This window comes from Drosophila montana, unplaced genomic scaffold (genome assembly GCF_035044405.1).
Source record: "Drosophila montana isolate Dmon_TW-CO22-7 unplaced genomic scaffold, ASM3504440v1 contig_920_1, whole genome shotgun sequence".
NCBI classification, from domain to species: domain Eukaryota; kingdom Metazoa; phylum Arthropoda; class Insecta; order Diptera; family Drosophilidae; genus Drosophila; species Drosophila montana.
This window is the reverse complement of record NW_026999206.1, coordinates 45449-67572: the sequence shown is the minus strand read 5'-3', so window position 1 is coordinate 67572 and position 22124 is coordinate 45449. Positions and strand designations below refer to the sequence as shown.

The 22124-nt window shown below is 44.9% G+C and overlaps 1 protein-coding gene across 5 annotated transcripts in view; it reads left to right on the top strand.

Annotated features, from left to right (window-relative positions):
- Window positions 1–22124, top strand: part of bi (bifid) — an 84764-nt gene that overhangs the window by 23613 nt on the left and 39027 nt on the right. For 3 of the 5 annotated variants that reach the window (XM_064699456.1, XM_064699453.1, XM_064699454.1), the window contains exons 2-3: window positions 10888–11001; window positions 11096–11258. In XM_064699456.1, coding sequence (XP_064555526.1) covers window positions 10888–11001; window positions 11096–11258 — 277 coding nt within the window. The remainder of the gene's footprint in view (window positions 1–10887; window positions 11002–11095; window positions 11259–22124) is intronic. The other 2 variants (XM_064699455.1, XM_064699457.1) reach the window with 1 other exon arrangement.

Genomic DNA, 22124 nt, shown 5'->3' with positions numbered 1-22124 from the left:
CTATATCTATATCTATATCTATATCTATATCTATATCTATATCTATATCTATATCTATATCTATATCTATATCTATATCTATATCTATATCTATATCTATATCTATATCTATATCTATATCTATATCTATATCTATATCTATATCTATATCTATATCTATATCTATATCTATATCTATATCTATATCTATATCTATATCTATATCTATATCTATATCTATACCTATATCTATATCTATATCTATATCTATATCTATATCTATATCTATATCTATATCTATATCTATATCTATATCTATATCTATATCTATATCTATATCTATATCTATATCTATATCTATATCTATATCTATATCTATATCTATATCTATATCTATATCTATATCTATATCTATATCTATATCTATATCTTATTGCTTTTGTTATTGTTTTATTCGTATTATTTCTTTCCCTTTTTTATAAATTTCATTTTCCACACGTTTGTCAACTTCAATTAACTTTTTCGTGTGCAACAAATTGAAATTATTAAAAAACAACAGTTAGAAGCTGCAATTGAAAAACAAAAAAAAACGTTGCTAAATTGTTAGCTTTATTGTTGTTGTTGTTGCGGCTTTTGATTATTGTGCGAAAAATCACACAACGCAAGCAGCCAGTGGCATGCATATTAAACAGCATGTGTGTGGAACAGAGAAAGAGCGAGAGAGAGAGAGAGCGAGAGAGGGAGCGAGGGGGCCTGAACGAATAAAATGATTAATAAATTGCTTCAAATAAGCGACAAGTCGCATAAAACGGCGGCAAAAGCGCACGCAAAACAAAACGAAAAAATATATATATATCTATGAACGAGTTGAAGATGAACCCAACAATAAACAAAAAAAAAAAAAACAACAAAGCAACAAAACTGGCAAATCAAAATCAAAATTGAGCAGCAAAAACAAAAACAACAACAGAAGCAACGGCCGATTGATGCTTTGCATGCAAAAGAGGCGGCGCTGTCGCAGTCGCCGTCGCCGTTGCCGTCGCAGTTGACGGCGTGACAAGTGTAGTGAAATGAGCAAACACACATGTGCTTAGCACAGAGAGAGAGATACAACGCAGGGCATAGGACAAGCAAAACGGCAACAACAACAACGACCACTGACCAGCAGCGCAAAAAAAAACCAAAAAATTAAGCAAAGCACAAAGCAAACAAAGCAAAATGCCAACACACACACAAGCATACATACACACGCCAGCAGCGAGACAAAAGCACCAAATAAAACTGTTGTTGCGGGGGTGTGCGCTATCTTGCTCGCACATACGCGGCCAACCGCATGCGGCGCAAATGAACTGCGTGCGGGCGTTTAATGCGCCAGAGCGAGAGCGCGCGCGAGAGCGAGAGCAAAGAATGTGTGCAGAACTTTTTGTTTAGACAAAACCAGCAAGCGAACGTACGATCGAGAGAGGGGTGGTGAACTGAGTTGGGGTGCGGGCTCGTTGGCAAAGTCCGAGCCGAGGCCAGGGTGTGCAATTGCCGGCGTCTCTGCCGGCGTCGCTGTCGCTGTCGGCGTCGTGTGTTTTGTTTGCCTGTGTCAATTGACCGAAAATGATGGCGACGGCGGCCAAAATGTTTAAGCAAAAATGGCGCACATGTGTGCGCTAGTGTGTGAGTGTGTGTGTGTGCGTGCTTGACAGCAGCCGCAATTATGATAAAAAAATTAAAAAAAAAAAGAACCCCGAAAATATATAAAAACAACAAAAACAATAAAACAAACAAAGGCAACGGCCATTTGAGGTGCTCGGATTCCAGTACGGTTCGTGGGCAGGTGCTTATTGTGGTTAGAGGAGGGGCGTGGGCGGCTGGGGGCGTTCTAGCGACCATGTAAATACATATGTACGTATAATAATTAAAATAAATGTAAATAAATTATAGTTTTAGTCAAGCAAAATGTAGCAAATGTAATAAATGTGAGCTAGGAAGTAATGTGGGTTATCTATTGGATGATTGGTTGGATCGGTGGGGGAGGGGTGCATGCATTTTGATGTGATTGAAAAGGCGAGTACATCAAATGCAGCTTGTTTCATTTATTATCTTCATATATAATATATGTATATTATATGAGCGATTTGAACTGCCGTTCTTTCGCTCTGTGGTCCGACGCAGCCAGCTGAAACTTTTGCCTGCAAAAGCTCGTCTTAAAGCTTCCGTTGGTTTTAATATAAAAAGCTTCTTGAAAGTGAGAAAATGAAAATATATTCAATTGGCTAAGAGATTAATGTATAATGTGTACTGCCAAATATGATAATTATGCTAAAATGAGCTGAAGGCGAATAAGTCATAAAAAAGCATTTGAGACGAACAAAGAAGTTGACCTTTATACTTAATATTTAAGCTGAAAAAGTATGTAGATGATACTTACATATATAGTACTTAGATGACGAATATTAGAAAGGTTCCAATCGAATGCCAAAGGGTATATAGAATATGACTATAGCTAAGTACAATATGAAAACCTTGGCTGCGATAATCAGAGCTACTTTAGTTAACTACAATTTATTTATTTATTTTTAGTTGCCCACACACAAATCATATTTTTGAGGACCTGCTTCATAGACGGGCACACATTTATCTGTGGGAATAGTTATCGGAGAGACAATAAATCACAAAATATTGGGCATAGATCTTTTCTGTCGCTTTCGGCTTGTCACAAAACTGACACAACAAATGCCACATAAATCAACACCCAAAAAGTCGAATGGCGACCTCTGACCCCCCCCCCCCCCCCCCATTCTATCAAAATCTAAGCACAACTGCGCGCATGTCATGTCTTATCAGGGGTGAGAGGTGAGTGCGGCGGGGGGGGGGGGGGGGAAGTGGTTGTAACTGCATTTCAATTCATAACAATTAAGTCAAACAACAAACAAAACAACTTCAAGCGGAATTTTTGGAACGGGGCGACAAACGCAATCTCTTGAGCTGCAAGTGAGATTAGAGAAGGGCGGTAGTGGTGGTTGGGCGGAGGGGGAGGGGGGGGGGGAGCGTGGTCTCTGCTCTCCACTTATCAAGCACTTGCGCCGACGACTCGCTGAGTTATGTGCCTCGCCCGAACCTGCCACCAGACACGATCGCAGCCGCTGACAGCTGCCGCCTAGCCTGCCCCTCCCCTGCCCCTGTCCCTGCCCCTGCCCCGGCGCCGACGCCGTCGCCCCTGCCTAACCTAGTCTTATCAGCGCTGGAGTCCGATAAGCCAAGGCTGAGGCTTAGATGCTGCGAATACTCTTCTCAACAGCGGCCATCAAAGTCTGCTCAGCGGGTTGGTTGTGTAGGTGGGGAGCACAAGCGATAGAGAGAGAGAGAGAGAGAATAAAGAGAAAGAGAAGGTGAAGGTGAGCGAGGGAAAGTGAGAAAGAAAGAAAGCGATGGGGAGAGAGAGGGCGAGAAATAGAGAAAGAAGGAAAAAGATACAGAGAGAGAGTGCGAGGGAAGGAGAAGGTGAACGAGAGAGAGAGAGGATGAGAGAGGGAAAGATAAAGACAAAGAGAAAGAGAAGGAAAAAGAAAGAGAGAGAGAGAGAGAGGGAAAGAAGGAGAACGAAAGACAGAAAGAGGAAGCGAGAGGGAAACAGAAAGTGAACGAGAGGGAGAGAGAAAGAGAGAGAGTGAGAGAGAATAAAGAGAAAGAGAAGGTGAAGGTGAGAGAGGGAAAGTGAGAAAGAAAGAAAGCGATGGGGAGAGAGAGGGCGAGAAATAGAGAAAGAAGGAAAAGGATACAGAGAGAGAGTGCAAGGGAAGGAGAAGGTGAACGAGAGAGAGAGAGGATGAGAGAGGGAAAGATAAAGACAAAGAGAAAGAGAAGGAAAAAGAAAGAGAGAGAGAGAGAGAGGGAAAGAAGGAGAACGAAAGACAGAAAGAGGAAGCGAGAGGGAAACAGAAAGTGAACGAGAGGGAGAGAGAAAGAGAGAGAGTGAGAGAGAATAAAGAGAAAGAGAAGGTGAAGGTGAGAGAGGGAAAGTGAGAAAGAAAGAAAGCGATGGGGAGAGAGAGGGCGAGAAATAGAGAAAGAAGGAAAAGGATACAGAGAGAGAGTGCAAGGGAAGGAGAAGGTGAACGAGAAAGAGAGGATGAGAGAGGAAAAGATAAAGACAAGGAGAAAGAGAAAGAAAAAGAAAGAGAGAGAGAGAGAAAGTAAGAGTAAGAGTATTTATTCTTCGGTTTATCCTGCTTTCATATTGCACTTGCCCAAGGGCCATCAATTTCATGTAGAGCATTTGAAATTCGACTCTCGCTGAGTTGAACGAACATTTTCTCCTCGCGCTCGTTTCACGCATTTTCCGTAATTAAGCGCACAAATTGTAATTACATGCGATTTGATTTATATATTGAACGATATTTATGTGGATTAGTTTCTGTTGTGTTCTCCTTCTTTGGTATTTGTGTTGTTTTTTTTTTTCTTCGAGTTTTTGGAGGAGCGTGAGCTGCTGCGGAATTCCCACAGCGCTCCGGACAGCTGAGCACTTAATCCTAGCGCCACACACAAGCTCAAGGATTGTCTTGCTGTTTATTTCATTTTTTTTTTTCCGTTTTCTGTTTTCTGTTGTGTTTTTTGTTTCTGTTTTCTGTTTGATTCGTGTTGAGGCATCAGCGCAGCGGGTTGCGCCTGTCTCCGGCTGCGTCTGTGCTGTCCCTCTGTCCCTCTGTCCCTCTGTCACTGTGCTGCTCGGCGCCTGGGCCCGGGCCCGGGCTCTGGGCCCGCTTAATGACATGGCCATTCATTTTGAGCCACAACGAGCTAAGGCCGAGACGCTTGTGGGCGTTGCCGCTAACTGACAGCCAGCGCGCGGGGCAGACCCACAGACCCATGCGGGGGCGGGGGCGGGGGCGAGGACGCGTTTCGCTGCATGCTGTTTTTGGCAGCGAGAGGGACGGGGAGAGGGACGGGGAGAGTGACCGGGTCTGTTGTTATGCCTTCATAAATTGTTTTTATTATTATATAGACTTGAAATATGGCATATAACGAGACGTAAGCGGCCGCTGTCAGTTTATTGGTTTAACTAATTTGGCTGCTAGCCGCTGGCCGCGCCCACCCGCCCCCTCTTGTTGCCCCTGCCAGAGACAGCAACCGCAGCAACCTGTGCGCCGCCTGCGCCGGGTAATTAGTCTTTATGTGGCCGCAGCTGCTGCCGGCGCTGACATACGCATTGACGCTGACGTCGACGTTGACGTGCACGTTAACTGCAATTCAGAAATTTGTCAAATAAATTTGTATATTTGGTTCGCAAAGCGCGAATTTGCATGCAATTGTAATTCAATAAAATTCAAATTAAATGCCAGCAGCTGCTTTTATTGCCATCGACTTCTTCTGCCTGCGGCATTTTGGGCGAATGTAATGTGCCTTGTAAAGTGCATGTTAAATATATGCACCCCTCCATTGAGCTATCGATAGTTATCGGCAAATGCGCGGGGGCACAGTTCCAAATGTGTTGACAAAACTGCCTCCAAAGCAGATTAAGGCAGCCCCTCGCCAGCTTCTCCCTCTGCTTCTCCCTCTGCTTCTCTCTCTCTCTCTCTCTCTGTCTCTCCATCTGCCGCTCGCCCTTGCTGCGCAAATCAACCTGAAAAACAAAACTAAAACAACAAAAATATGTCAGCCAAAACAAGCACGAGGAAGTTCTCTAAAGTAAACCGAATACCAAATACACTTTTAGCTGCTTTAGAAGCAGAGTGCAGCTGAGCTTAAGATTTATGTGGAAGATCAAAAAGGTTTTTCATGCTTAAGAAATTCCATTTTCGATCGATTCTTCATTTATAGCATTTATGTGACAGCTTGATGCGGATATCTGGAGAAGCAGACAAGATTTTCGAGCAAGAACTTTATTATCGCGGGCTTTTATCTAGGGAAGCTATACGATATAGTGCTTCGATCTGGTCTTGAAACGCCAAACGGACTCGAAGTCTAATATATATATATATATGTATATATATACATACATACATATATTCTTAGTTGCATAATATGTTTCATGACAGTTTTATAATACCCTCGAAAAATGGGCATACAAATAAGACGAAAAAAAAGTCGACAACAATTTTGTTGTCACAAAGGCGAACTGTCAACAGCCGTCGCAGTTGTTGTTGTTGTTGCTGTTGTTGTTGTTGTTGTTGTTGTTGTTGCTGTTGTTGCTGTTGTTGTTGTTGTTGACATCGTTGCCGGCGCGCCTTTGCCGGCTGCAGGTGCTACTTTAATCCCCGCGCATGTTGACAAAACGTCCGCAAACGCGGTCTGCCGCAGGGTCTGGAGAGAGGGGGAAAGGGGCGAACGCAGCTCAACTGCAACTGCGACTGGCACTTTGAGCCTTTGTTAGCTCGCACACACACACGCACACATACGCACACACACACACACACACACGGACATCAGCTGGGGGCAGCTTCTTCTTCTGGTTTATCGCTCCGTCCGATTTGAGCAGCAGATAAAACATTGACAATTGACGCTTCTCTGGTTTTAGCCTTCGACCTGCGACAAAAAGAAAGACATGACGCGCACAGGTGCGTCAACAGGCGCCGTTTAGTTGCGGCCGATAGCGCAACACCTTTGTTGCCGCGCAGTTGCCGCGCAGTGCGGCATGTGGCAACATCTAATGGCTGTACGCATTTCACTTGTACTTCTTCTTCTTCTTTCAGCTTGTCTGGCCAGCTGTCTACGGCCTGAATTTAAGCTATATCCAAATCTTGCTGTTCTCCTGATTGTAAAACTAGCTCAGAGTTCAGGCCGGAGAAAAGACTTGCTCTTTGATCAACACTCTCAGTTGTCATAGCCTATAAAATGATGTGAACAGTGTTGGTAAATTTAGAAACGAGAAAGCAACGATCCCCTCCTCTTTTAGACCCCTCTTGACATTATGTGCGAATAGTGAAGCTCTTAAAGGCTGGAAGACTCATTTTACGACCGATTCTTCCTATGTAAGAGCTACTATATAGTATATCATTTATAGCCAGCTTAGTAAATGTAAGATATCTTGATAAGCCAAGGGTTCCCATACAAGCACATACTTTTTACTCGATCTTTCCTCTGGCAATTATATTATATAGTGGCCCGATCCGGCGGGTTGCGACGGACGGACTTGGCTATGTCACGGCTGAAAAAAGCATTAAGATCGGACTCTAAAGACCGAACCATTTCTTATAGATAGTGTGAGGTGTGCGTGTGTGAATGGAGGTTGCGATATCTGTAAGAGGTATCTTCTAGTCAGGTATCTGTGTCCTGCTTAGGGAAAACGATCTGTTCTGTTACCAAGGCCCATTACGTAATTCGGGCAGCATTTGTGTGTGTGTGTTTTTTTTGTGTGTGCTGTTATTTTTATCTGGTTGACTGAGCGTTATCTTGGTCGGGCTCGAGGCTGGCCCATGTCAATGGCTCGAAATGCCAATTACAACTCAATCGTTGAAGCATTTATTTCACCCAGGACGAAATGTGGCAGCCGGAGAGCCGGAGAGCCGCAGTGGCCCGGCCCGGACCGGCCCGGCTCGGGCCAAGTGCTCCGAGCCCGGGGCTAATTGATTAGCCATTAACCTCAATAGGGACGCGAGCGTCTTTGTGGCAGAGGAGACACCTCAATGGCAGCACACACACACACACACACACACAGCCGTACACACCGTCGGCTTAATTAGGCTTAATTATGGGTCCTCACAGAACGGGCCTGGGTCGAGCCCAAGTAGGCTGCCAAAAACACTTTCAAGCCACATTAACAGCTCGTTGTTGTTTGTTATTGCTGGCCAATAAAACCGGAGAGAGCAAGCGAGAGAGAGAATAAGAGAGAGAGTGAGAGAAGGACAGCTTATGAGAAAATTGAATTAGCCGAGCGCGTTCGCAAAAAATAATGTGTGGGCCCACAAAACAAACAACTTTTGGTCAAAAGGTGCAAGTTTTACACGTAACGATTTGCACGAAGCTGCAACAAGAAGAAGAAGCAGCAGCAGCAGCAGCAGCAGCAGCAGAAGAAGTAGCAGAAGAAGAAGCAGCAGCAGCCGTTGCCAAAAGAAGAAGCAGCTTTGGACAAGAGCCTCAGCTCAGCTCTGGGCAAACACAAACGAGAGCAAATCGTTTTGTTGTCGAGCACAGCTCGAGCTGCACACACACACACACACGCTTGTAGAGTGGTAGGGGTGAGAGGGTGGTAGGGGGGAGAATTTGTGCGCGTGTGGTGGGCCGATTTGTTTTGGGCCAACGCGACTTGGCTCCAGTTGGCGCTTGCGGCTATGGGGCTATGCGGCGCGTCTTCGGCTCCGGCTCCGGCTCTGGCTCTGGCTCTGGCTCTGGCTCTGGCTCTGGCTCCGGCCATGGCCATAACAAGCTGCCAACAACTGGCGCCAAGTGCTCAATAATGTTAACGAGCTATTCAGTTAAGACAACAACAACAACAAATACCCAAAAAAAAAAAAATGAAGAAAAAAAGAAAAGCAGCGAAACGCAGCCAAAAGGAGCCCAACTAACCAGGCAGACGTGCCACAGCCTCAGTCCCAGCCTCAGTCCCAGTACCAGCCTCAGTCGCAGTCTCCAGTCCACAGTCCCCAGTCCACAGTCCCAGTCGCAGTCTCCAGTCCCCAGTCCCCAGTCCACAGTCTCGGAGCCAGCCTCGTACCGAGTTCCCGTTGCTGGCCCGCAAATAAAAAATAATTTGCAGTCGAAAAAGGCAGTCGCAAGGCAAAGGCATCGGGCTGAAGACGTGGGCTGGCTCTGGTTTTGGATTTGTGAGTTCTCGATACGTCAGCAGGATGCTCGACGCGACTGCGCATACCCTGTAAAAGAAATTTGCTTGATTTTTTGTATGCATGTATTTAATTAGAGCACTTCGATATATACAGAGTTTCAAAAGGATCTCTCGAGAAACAACCGAGTTAGGTGGGAATAGTTTTTTGGCTTAGTTAAGAGCAGAACAAGGCAAGACTTATAGAAAGAGATATTGTGTTGATTTTTGGTATGCGTGCATTTTATGAGAGTACAGCGATAAATCGAAAGTTTCACAAGAATATCTTGAGAAACAACAGAGTTAGAATGGATTAGTTTCGGTTTAGTTAAGAGCAGAGGCGTATTTTCATAGATATTGTGTTGGTTTTTGGCTAGAATGCTTTACAAAAGAGTGGATCAAGTTGAAAGAGTTGGGAATTTCCACATTTAGAAGAACTGAGCGATATCTGTTAAAGAGTTTTCAATCAAAGAATTTGCAAGTATTGTTGGGGATTTTCGATTGCTTAGCAAATTGGTATATCTAAATATTTAATTTATGTTGTTGTTTATTTTTGGAAAACTATATTTTATAAACATGATATATATCATATAAATATATTTTATATATATTTATAAACATAATCAAGCAAATAGCTTCAAAAATTGACTTAAATACAATATGTTAACATTGCTTGAGATTGATTTATTCTCCCTCTCTCTCTCTCTCTCTCTCACTCTCTTGCTCGCTCTCCTTTTCTCTATATGATATTTATATAAATATTTTACATATGATATTTATATAAATTTTTTAAGTATGATATTTATATATAATTACAAAAATGTGAAAGTCTGGCTTTCTAGTCACGATTTTATTCCATCGATTTCATGTATGAACTATCAGTTCAGTTGGTTTTTTTATATGCCTTTGGTTTACTTTTCTGTTGCTAGCTTGGGTGAGTAGAGGTCATGCAGCTAGTCGCATATACCCGACGGGCGCATCTCTTCTTGCCACTTGCTGCTGCTGCTGCTGGGCCGGTTCTCCAAATAGAAACATCGCGCTGCAGTCCGTCAGTGAATGCCTCGGCCTGTCTGTCCGTCTGTCCGTCAGTCCGTCAGTCTGTTTGTCTGTCAGTTGGTCCATTCGTCAGTTAGTCATTTAGGCAGTCAGACATCAGTCAGCTTGTTAGCTGTTGGCCTGCCTTACTGCCTGGCTGCCTGGCTGCCTGCCTGCCTGTTGGCCCGGTCTTGTTTGGGGGCCTTTTTGTTGGTTTTATCAAAATGCAGGCGCAGCTGATGATGATCTGTGAACATGAACAAGACGTTCGTTAAATTTGATTCATGAGGCGCAGGCGCAGGCGCAGGCGCTGAAGTTGAAGTTGAAGGCAGCGTCGGATATCGCGCTGGAGCTGAAGGTGGCGTCCCAGCCAGCCAGCTGTAGGCTCCGGCTCCAGCCCCGGCGCTGGCGCTGGCGCTGGCTCTGTTGAGGCGCAGTCGCAGCGATTGAGTGATTGCTACTTAAACTTATAATTTTCATATTTGTTTGTGTGTGCGTGTGTGTGTGTGTGTGTGTGTGTGTGTGTGTGTGTGAGGGTGCAGCCCTTTACTTGGGTGGTTAGCAGCAAACCACAAAGCACGGAGCTGTGGTCACTGATCGACTCGAGTCGCCTCTCCTCTCCGCCTCCTGGTCGCCTCCGCCCCGACCTCACCAGGTCGACGATGTAATTTTCGAGTTTGCACATTGCCACCAACATGGCCAGAACATGGACTAAGGCTAATCAACAAGCTGGTTGGAGCCTTGGTCGGGGCCAATTTGAATTCGAGTCGGGAGTCTGGAGCTGGAAACAATTTGCGGCTTGGCGCCACTTGATAACCTGGGCCCCGACTGTGGCGACTCCTCGCGACTGATCGCTGTTTGCTTTGCCCCTTTTGTTTGCTTTGCCCAGCCACTGATAATGATGATGATGATGATTGTGCTTGTGTGTGTGTGCCTGTGTGTGTGTGTGCCTCTCTGCAAGTCCTGGTGGGCCTGCCTGAGAACCTGGTGCAGCGTTTAGGCTTTATGCCGCGCTGATTAATGTTTTATTTGATTACCCAAACCAAAATGACTTGTGCTCTGTCCTACTCCAACACTAACCAGCTCTCTCTCTCTCTCTCTCTCTTTCTCACACTCTCGTTTTGCAGACAAATGTTTCCGCAAATGAAATTTCGTGTTTCGGGTCTGGATGCCAAGGCTAAATACATACTGCTACTGGATATCGTTGCGGCGGATGATTATCGTTATAAATTTCATAATAGGTAAGTGTGCATGTGTGTGTGTGTGTGTATGTGCCGAGTGTGTGCACAACAAAATTTGTTGAGCCCATATATCATATAATCCTTTCCGTTGCAGTCGCTGGATGGTCGCTGGTAAAGCGGATCCTGAAATGCCAAAACGCATGTACATCCATCCAGATTCGCCCACAACGGGTGAGCAATGGATGCAAAAAGTTGTTTCATTTCACAAATTAAAATTGACCAACAATATTAGTGATAAACATGGATTTGTAAGTACTGTACGTCTTCTTTGTTTACCGCATTAGTTATTTAAGCCCTAGATGCTGAAAAGCGTATCCAAAACCAAATATATCCCAACAAAATCATAATCCAGCAACGGCATCTTGTAACAAAACTTGGTAGGCTTGTTTCAACGGTTTCGGAGTGTGAGTTTTTGCCAGTTATGTGAGTGTAAAGTATGATGATGTTATATGTATGCTAGTAGGGTGATTCGGAATAATTCGGAGTAATTCGGAGTGATTCGGAGTGATTCGGAGTAATTAGGAGTGTGCATTTGAAATATTTTTGTCAGTTTGTAATGTGTTTGTCATGGTATGTGTGGTAGAAATGTGATTTAAACGGATTCGGAGTAGGTTGGAGTGATGAAAAGAATGAATTTGAACGATTTGAGTGTTATTTTGTAGGAGCTTAGTCAGAGTAAAAAAGGTTAATATATCCGGTACGGACTGTACCGAAGGGAAGACTTCTTAGTTGGAAATGATCTTTGGGCTGTTTAAAAGGTGTGCATCGAGCTGCTCACGTGCGGCTGCCATTGCGACATCAAAGCGAACATTATCTAACTATCTTTATCTGCGTGGCGGCATGCACACATGTGTGTGTATATGTATGTATGTATATCAAAGAGGAAGCTGTGCCGTGTGCACCTAACACTCGTCCGCCGTCGTGCGCTGTCTCTTTCGCATAAGAAAAAAAAGAGTCCCGGCTCGGGCGCCGACACATACACTTGGCTTATCAATGCAAATTTGCGTAGCTGGCCGAACGCTTAAGCGTTCCCGGCTCTGCACTTTGAAGTATTGGCAGCCAAGCGGCGCGCGTCTTGCGTTCCTTATCTAAAACTTCTCACACGCAGCCGCCGCCGCGGGATTAGCCACGGGATTGGCGTCGACTATGACGACGACGACGACGACGACGACGACGACGACAACTTTCGTCTCCATTCATCGCTTGGGCAGTGGGCGCGAGCGCCAACAAATTGGCGGCGCGGCTTTTTCATGGCGGTAGTTGCCTGGTTGCTTGGTTGCCTGGTTGCCTGGTGGCCAGTTTGTGCATGCGCCAAGGCCGACGCCGCCTTTGAACTTAGCCGATGCCGATCGCGTAAATTTCATCAACTGCTGCGCAAATTTTCATTTTTTATTGATCAGCGACGGCGGCGCAACGGGTGGGCAAAACAGGGCCCGCAATGATGGCGTTGGCGATGGCGACGCTGGCGGGCGCCATGCAGTTTTGTCATGTCTGCTTGCCCCCTGCCCCCTGCCCCCTGTCCCCTGTCCCTGTGCTGCACCCACCCCTTCGATCGGCAAATCCCTGTCTGCCTCTTTGCATGCCAACTCATAAATCGCGCACTGAACAAGCGGCGCAGACATCAGCGAATGCCATAAGGGCCACAACTTGGCCGTCCTGCTCCTCCTCGTCGTCGTCGTCGTCATCCTCCTCCGTGTGTCCGTGTGTGTGCGTGGGCCTCGGCCTCCACTAAGTAGCCTGTGTTGGCCATTAATTTCGCTAAGTTCAAACGCCGCGTGCCGACACAAAGCGCTGCGTGTGTTCCCCAAGACATTCGGGCCGTACGCGCGTCTGTGTGTGTGTGTGTGTGTGTGTGTGTGTGTGTGTGTGTGTGTGTGTGTGTGTGTGTTGTGTGTCGACAAACTCTTGGCGCGACTCACGTAACTCTCGTGTAACCACAAAAGTGCTCCAACAGCTGTTGTCGCTCTCAGCAAACGCTCAAATCTATAATTTAACACACTTTGCGGTCAGCGCACAGGAGCCGAGGTCAGGCCAACGGTCAGGTGACAATGTGCCCTCCATTGTTGTTTCTTTCGTCCGCCCAATGCCCGTTGGCTGCGTGTCAAAACAAAACTAAGTCGCTGTCACTAACAACACCAACCCACCTACCCCCCCCCCCCCCCCCCTTTCCCCTTCCAGCCCTATCCCCGGTATATCAGTGTGCCACCCTTACACCTTATAATTGCATATATCTGAGCATGCTCGCATGCCTATCTGCCCCCTAGCCACAGCTCTGGGTGGAGCGACATTGAAATGCACTTGGCTCGGCTCGGAAATACAAATATTAACAAGCAATTATACGCTACGTCGAGAGTGCTCGACTAGCTGATGCCCTGTAGACAGCGCCAGGCTGCTCTTAAACTGATTTACCCTTCTTCCATGGAAAATGTATTTCTCAATATCTTCGGCGTTTGAAGTTCGTTTTCTGTCAAAGTTTTTAGCGCTTGAATACGGCGAACTCAAGTGCGTGTATACCAAAGCGCAGGGCTCTAGCCTTAGAAATGAGTTCTTTTGGTTTCTGAGCGGACCGGGGTTGGGTTTTCCAAATGTGAAGTATTCTCCATCTGTGATTACTCGACGAGAATTCACGTACCAAGTTTGTTGGCGCTAGCTCGCCGAATTCTCGAGTTATGCCTAAATAACCAAATCTCAAATTCGTCATTTATCCATATTGTGTGAGTAAATGGGTTAATATAAGTATATAATAATGGGTTAATAATATATTAGATAATAATAAGAGAATATCTATTTGAATTTTCCAGTCTCTAGATCAATCAAGAGCGTATATAGTTTGTGTGTTTGCCATTGCAGATGCTTTCCGCTGCCTGTTACAAAGATTTTCAATTCAGTTCAGGGTATAAAAACGCGCGCGTTTTAAAACGCCCCGCTCCCTGTGCATGTGCATGTGCATGTGTGTGTGTGTGTGTACTTTGTCGGCCATATTGCGGCTGTCGCAACCCTAAAATATTGAAATGAACCACATGAGGGTTGGCAAAGGCCAACAAAAAAGTGTATATATATTTATATATATGAACGAGCGACACGCGGAGCTTGTATTTTGTGTCTGAGGTGTTGCCTAATGCGTTTAATTGTTGAAGCTGGCTAAAAAGCTTTGCCAATTAACCCAACTGCTGCCCGTTCCCGTGTCGACCCTCTAGTTGGCCGCACTTCAAACTGGGCCGAGACGTTGTCAAGTGTTGGACTCCAAGGACCTGACGACCCCAAGGACGAGACGGGATGCGAGCTGCGAGCTGCGAGAACCTTTCTGCGTCTGGCCGGCTGCTGCCATTAGTTTCATCATAGTTCAAAGGCATAGTTGGCCATCTTCAAATGGCATCTGCAGTGGCTCGTCCTGTGCCCATTCAGGCATGGCCAAGTGGACGTCGTCGTCGTCGTCGTGCGCAGCAGGCCAAGCGCAAAAAATTTATCACAAATAAAGTGAAGTGGAGTTCAGTTCGGTTTCCGGATCTGTCGCTGACGACGGCCGCTGCGCTGGGCAGGCTGGGCCTTAAACGCAAATCAAATTAATTGAGGCTCACATGTCCTGACAAGCCTTTTCGAGTCCTTTTCCCTGTGCCCAGCCACCACGCCACCACGCCACCAGCTCCAACTACTTTTGCCAGCCGTTTCTCTTGTGGCTTGTCTTGAAACAATTCGTTTAGAAAATCAAAGGCGGCCCGCAAAACTTCTCTCTCTCTCTCTCTCTCGCTCTGTGTGCGTGTGCGGGTGTGTGTTGCGATATGGGATATGGCCAATTTGTCTGTCATAGTCAGGCAGGTAGTCTTGGCCTTCGCCTTCGCCTTCAACGCATCCGCCTTCTAGGTGTTGCCCAAAATACAACTTGAAAGGCTGCTTTGAAGTTGACAGCAGCCCCCGTGGCTCGTGGTCGCTGGTTCGGTTATCTGCTTTGATTCTCAATATGCAACTGACTCATATATACATATATATGTATATATGCATATATGTACATACATTTGCCGTCCCAAGTTTTTCGCTTCAAGTTTTAGACAACACTTTTCCAGCCAAGAATTTAAATATAACTCACATAGATAATTTTAAATCACTTTAAAGTCGCTCGAATGCGACAAGTTACAATCAAATGAAAATTCACTTAGAAATCCGATCAAACTTTCACGCTTACCCGTTTTCCACCAAGCAGCGGTGGATTATCCAAAACTCGTATCAAGTGAATTCCCACAAAGGACTTTGAACTTATGTCAAAAGCTGATTGCATGCTAAACGGCATTCAAATTGTAAGCAAACGCTTTCCGCGCATATTCCACCGTCGCGGGTGGAATTTAACGCAACCCAGTCTTGGCGTGCATTGACAGACCTTAATCATTTTGTCTAGCTTTATCCAACAGCTATCTCGTCGGCTTAGCTGCGCTGGCAACTTGTTTAAAAGAACTGGTTCCAGTTGCAAGTTCCAGTCAACTGCATTGCGGATATTTAAATGCGACGCCAGCTGTCAACGGCTGCTCAGAAACTGATCTCAATCAATGCTGTAGATTTATTTCTATTTTCTTCAGCATTCAAAAACTCTTCAGTTTGTGACGTTGGAACAAAATGGAAGTAAACGTGTAGTCAAGAATATTTCTCGCTAAATGAGTTTGTCTTTGGTAGAAGTGAAAGTTCGATTCAATAGTTATTTATAGAAATAAGTGTAGATGCTGAATCTAAGGGAGCTAGTTCCTATTTTTAAATTGAACCAGTTCAGGCAACTTAACAAACCGCTTCGGATTTCAGTTAAATTTATATTGTCTTAGCTGGAGATCTTGGTAGCCATAGCTTAGCCATATTCTCATTAAATAATAATTATATTAAAATATCAATATGATTTATTATATATTTATGTAGAATAGTATTTCTATATTTTTATAAACTTGGTTCATTTGTGATGCTGCGCTATTTTAAGAAACTTCCAAGTTCCCGACTGAACTTCTGACTTCATCTGACTTAATTGTCAGTCAGCTGTTTTTTTTTTTTTATAAATAGGGTATAATGGGTTTGTGCAAATGTATGTTAAGTACGTACAGTCTTTGTCTTAGCCATGTCCTTTTTTTTGTCAGTACATCCGTCTGTCCGTCTGTCCGTCCGTCTGTCCGTCCGTCTGTTTGTCTGTCCGTCTGTCCTAGCCTACAAGAGCTAGAGACTTGATTTTGAACGTAGGTCTTCCTAGTGCCAGAGCAATATGAGTTTGTTTTCGATAAACGATAACTTGTCAAGTTTTCAAGCAATCGATAAGAATCTATATCGAAATCCTGTTTATGGAGCATATCTCTCAAGTATCTTCCACTTTATAACCATTTTTATTAGGCAAAAGGCTGCAGGTCAATATATTTTGGGAATAGTTCTATATCTCTGCAGAATCTCTTTCTCTCTGTCTATCTGTGTCTCCGTCCCTCTTTCTTTTGCTGTAAAGAGAAACTGCATTAGGTTTTTGTTCACCTCTTGACCTGGTTGCAAACGCCAATCTCGAGTTGCTGCTAGCCAAATACAGACCAAATTGCAACTGCTTCGATTTTTTGGCATAAATCCCGTCCGGGTGTAGATGTCTGTATTGTCGCTCGTCTAGTCCTTCACTTAAGCTACTTTAAACTTAACAGCAATCCATTAATTGTGGCAACTTCTTAGCATTTCGATATGCCCGAAAAGGGGTCTGCCTGGGCCGGGACCGGGACCGTGGCCGGGGCCAGGGGCCAGGGAAATGGCTGCTGCGCAGAGAGGTCCTTGTATGCCAAATGAAAAGAGAAGAGGAAAAAAGAAATTGCTACCCTTGGCTGTGCTCAACCCCTAAATCGTAAGCTATTTAATGATGATGCCTGTGCCCGATGATGATGATGTTGTTCCTGTTGCAGTCGCCGTTGTTGTTGTTGTTGTTGTTGTTGTTGTTGTTGTTGTTGTTGTTGTTTAACTGGTGCGTACCCTCGCACCCTCTTCCCCTTGGTCCCCTTGGTCCGCTTGGTCCTCGAGGTCCCCTTAGTCCTGCGCCCATCCGGCTGTCCTGTGTGTGCCTATAAATGTCTGATTTCTTATCTAATGCCTAATGCCATCAATTGCGGCGCTGCGGCTCACTATCTCAGCGTATATCGTGACACGCACCCAGACAGAGGCAGCGACGGAGACGGAGACGGAGTGGGAGAGGGAGAGAGAGAGAGAGAGAGAGAGACAGGGGCAGACATGCATCATGCCATCAGCAGCGGAGTCGGCAGAGTGCAAAGGGTATCTGCAGCTTGGCTACAATAAATAACCAAAAAACCGAACCCATTGGCTATCAGTTTGCGATCAACTTTTGTTGCTGCTGCTGCTGCTGCTGCTGCTGTTGCTGCTGGGCAGATTAGGCAACAACAACAACAGGAACAACAATCGCGTCCTGTGCGCATCCTTGGGCAACGCCTGCTGCAAACCGCAGCCGCCACATGAGCTTAGCCAAGCGAGTTTCATTTTAGATTTTTGTGTTTTTTTTTTTTTTTTTTCGTTCTCCTCTTTTGTTTTTGCCAGCTGCTGCTGCTGTTGCAACTTGCTGTTGCAAGTTGATGCTGCTGCTGCTGCTCCGGAAATAGTTGCCTTAATTGCTTGCATATTTTTGGCAACAGTTCTACAAGTGGCCCGCCCACTTCTGGGGTACGTCCATCAATCATCCTTTTTCTGCTGGCGAGCTGCAAATTTCGCTCTTGCCACAAACGCAACGCGCAGCATCGCATTCGTGGGTGGGGGGAGTGGCGGCACAGCCGAGTGTAGTTTGTGGCTCGCAAATCCTCATTAGTCAGGCGAATTCTCTGCTGAGCTAGCGGTCAAATATTTTCCCAATTTTCTCCTACTATTTTCAAGCAGGGCATGATGTTTTCGCGCACATGTATGTTACCTCTAGCAGGAGGCATCGTCCAGCTGACAGGGTATATATGTATATGTATTCCTGATCAGCATTTAGATCGACTCGGCAATCTGGCCATATACATGCGTCTCTCTTCCTCTTGTCTGTCTGAGAATGCGTCGGGACGTGGATTTTAGTCACATATTCTCGTATATCTTACGCAGAGCGAGCTTCTTCCCAATTCTCCACTTCTCCTCCCATATCCATATTATTGGGAAAACAAGTCGAGTAACAGACATGCATAGCTCGAGAATTATCCGAGCTATTTACACTCAACTTGGTTCTCATATTTTATACTCCTTTCGAAAAGTGAAAAACTAGTTTATCCTGATTTCCTCTATCCATATCCGTGTCAGGATCTGTCTGACTGTCATTCTGTTTGTATAAAAGTTCATGCACCTTTTCTCACCTTTTCTTGACTATACGAATAACTAATCTTTACTTTTCAATCACTTCTTCTTTATATGTTATTCAATTCCAACTATCGATCTTTGGGAATAATCTTAGTTTTTTTTTTTGATACAAGTTCTATTTACTTACAAGAAAAATAAATATTCTCCTTCATATTCCATGCGTACCCCAACTGAGGCCGAAAAGAATCTCATTTCCGATTTCGATTTTCTGGTAATAAATAAAGGCAGTAACTCGTTTTCCCTCTCTCTGTCCCCCTCTCTTCACCTCTCCCTTTGCCTTTCTCTCCTTCTCCTTCGTGAAGTCTCTTAAGGAAAATACAAACAATTCTTTATTGCAAGCAGATCTCCTTTACGTAGTTCTAGTCACACGAGAGTCAAGAAACTTTCTTTCTCGCCTTCTCTTGAAATACTTCTAGTTTTATGAAAAACAAACTCATTTTCTGTGTGTTCACTTTCTCCGCTGCACAAGCTCTCTATTTCCCTCTCTCTCTCTCTCCCACCATCTCTCAGGCAAGCTTCTCTCTCGCTCCACTCATTCGGCTCCTTCCCATCTTATCAGCCGGAACTTTTAGTGGGCAAGTGTTAACCTCAATTGCGTACAGCTAGCTACACGCAGATAAAACAAAATGCCATCAGATTCCTGGCCAAGCGACTGCGCCCAGACATCTGTCATAAGTCGGGGCATTAGCATTAGGCATTCGCATTAGGCATTAGCATAATGCCAGCTCTCGGCCCTCAGTCCTCAGCACTGAGTTCAGCGCAACTTTTAAGACCAGAACCCATTGAGAATGTGTACTACGAAGGGTATAATGGCTGTGCGCAAGTTAATGCAACAGATCCGACTTTATAAGTTATAAATTTGTGGATCTAGATTCATGTTCGTCTGTCTCTTATGCCATGATCTAATTTTCGATTTGAAGCATAGCTTGAGGAATATGTGAGCCTATTGCACTAAATTTTGTATGCAGCTTCTTGTAATGCATACACATAATAAGAATATTTCAGTTTTTTGATACCTTCACCCGATCCCCCCCCCATTATTTAAGTTAGAGCCTTGCGCTTTGGTATACACAGACTTTTGTCCGATATAGTTGGGCACTGTCTATATAATAAAAGTCGGACTATGGATGCCGAAGTTAATTGAGAAAAAGAAAAGAGCTTGTAACGGCAGCTGGTTGCAGGGCATCTGCCAGTCGGTTAGTTCCTCTTGCTTGACTATATTTTTTTCGCGTCGCGTTGACGTGACCGGCGGCACTTAAGAGCTGCTTGAACCGGGCACCACTCAGTGGTTTAGTGGTTCGTTTTCATTTCCAAATGTGTCAACCCAAGAAAGGGAAAGGCGAAAGGAGAAAAGTCAAAAAGAAACAAATTTTGTTTGCCGCCAAAACTTGAACATTTAGTTTTTGCGCTTGATTTTCGGTGTTTGACTGCGCGAGGGGGAGACGTTGGCCGGGGGCGTGGGCGTGGGTGAGGGTAAGGGCGGGGGTGGGGCGTTGAAACTAATTAACATATTTAATGTTTTTAGCACGTTGCGTTTTGGGCCCAACCCTGGCTCTGGCCCTGGCGCCAGTTCTGTATACATATTAGGCTAGTTAAAATCTAATAAAAACCTGAACATGCCTCATAAATTTCACTGTGCACTGCTCCATAAAAGGTAGACGAGAGGAGGGTCGGGTGGAGGGGGAAGGGGGGGGGTTGCGTTGGCTAGTTTCAAAGGGGGTTGGGGGTAGGTTTAAGCGCCTAATGGCGAACGCGCTTTTATGTTAAATTAAAGCGGGACGCCGGCTCTGCATTATCCATAACAAATCCCAAGCCACCACCAATCCAACGTCCAGGCCAGGCCCGAGTCTGAACCCGAGTCTGGGTCTGGGTCTGGGTCTGGGTCTGGGTCGCGCCCATAGGGGTTGGGCTAGCACTTGGTGGTATGGCCGCATTTTTGACTTAATTTCGTCGTTGACGAGGTGGCAAGTACGTTGTCGCTGAGGTGCGACAAAATATCACAAATAAAAATACCTTTTATGTTTTGGAATTTTTTAATATTCAAATCAAGTTGAGGCGGTCCCACCAGCCGACAGAGACGCCATGCGAAAAATACAAGTAGTACCTTACCGAGAGCAGCAAAAAAAAAGAAAAACAGTAGCAAAAAAAAAAACAAAAAAACAAATGAAAAGAAAACGGGAAAAACAATTGCGTGGCGGCGGCCAAGTTTTTCATAAAAACAGCTCAAATATTTCCTTGGTATTTGGCACACTGCGCCGATGGCTGCCAGTTGCTGGAGCACGGAGCCCGGAGCCGGGAGCCGGGAGCTGGGGGCTGAACGCTTGAATTTCTGTATCGTTTCACTTGGTTTTTCAGTCGTTAAACGAGTCAGCTTTAAGCGGCGCTGAAAGAGAAAGCTTTTACAGATCCACAAGAGAGAGGCGAGCAAGGCGTAGACTCTGCTCAAAGCTTCACACGAGAGCTTTAAGTGAGTGAGTAGAAGAAATATAAGAGAAGGGGTCCATTATGCTTAAAGCAATGTACAAGTAGTTAAAGCTTTCTTAAATCAATAAAAGAGAGACGAAAGCTCAGAGTGGAAGAGCGAAAGAGAGAGAGAAAGAGAGGATTTGAGAATGAATAAACAAGAAGCGAATTGAAATGAACGGGTTACAAATTAATACTTACTCTCAATTTAAGAATAGGCTTAAAAGGGTAAAGACTGTGTAGGTGAGAGAGCGAGAGAGAGAAAGCGAAGTCAGACTTAAGAAAGGAAGAAAGTTGTTGCGGGTAAGAAAATAAATATAACTAATATGTTAAAGATAAGAAGTTCTTTAGTACTTACAAGAGAGAGAAAGTGAGAGCTGTGCAATGAAGAAAGGGAGCTTTAAGAATTATTTAATATTAACTTGTAGAAACTTAAAGCTTTTTATTAGCCGTAGAAAATAGGGAATGAGAAAGCGAGAGAGAATATAAAGAAGGAGAGATTTGCGAGTTATTTATTAGAATATATAATTCAACTAAATGTGTTAAAAATTAAATTTTAAAAATATTGAAGCTTTTTATAAGCTACAATAGAGAGAGTGGCAGACAGAGAGAGAGAGAGAGAGAGAGAGAGAGAGAGATGGAGAGGCAGAGTCGTGCTTTTGTGGCAGCACAAAGGACAAGGCTTACGAGTTCTTAAAGAGAGCCAATCAAATACAAAAGGTAATGGAAATAAAAGGATGACATCAACAGCGGACAGATGTCAAGTGAATGAATTGAATGAAATTCGTTTTGAATGCCCAAAAACTACACCGAGAGAGACAGAGAGAGACAGAGAGAGACAGAGAGAGACAGAGAGAGAGAGAGAGAGAGAGAAAAGAAAACATGCCCAAAGTCAGGCGAAACAAGACAAAAGACAGCGGCAGCTAATGATGAGGCGATGATGGCCAAAACCCAAACCCAAACCCGAACCCAAAACGATGGTTTACTCTGCCCAAAAACCACATCAAACCATCATCATTGACAAACATAAAGGCAGCCGAGCCCTAGATCAGCCTAATCTTACCTAATCGCACACAAGCAGAAAGGGAAAGGAGGCGCGGGCAGCTCATTTTGTGAGCCGATCAGGGCTGGCGATTAGTGGCCGCACACAAACAAGATTAAACGCCCCCTGCTCCTGGCTGCTAATGCCTTTAAGGATCGCTCAAAAGACGCGCATCCTGCGCTTTGGCTGTCTAACAACATAATTAGCAAGGCGAACGCATCGAGTGCATCATTTTTTGTCTGCATATTGCGCATACGCCGCGTTTGACTGCCGCCGCGGCTCGTTTATGTGC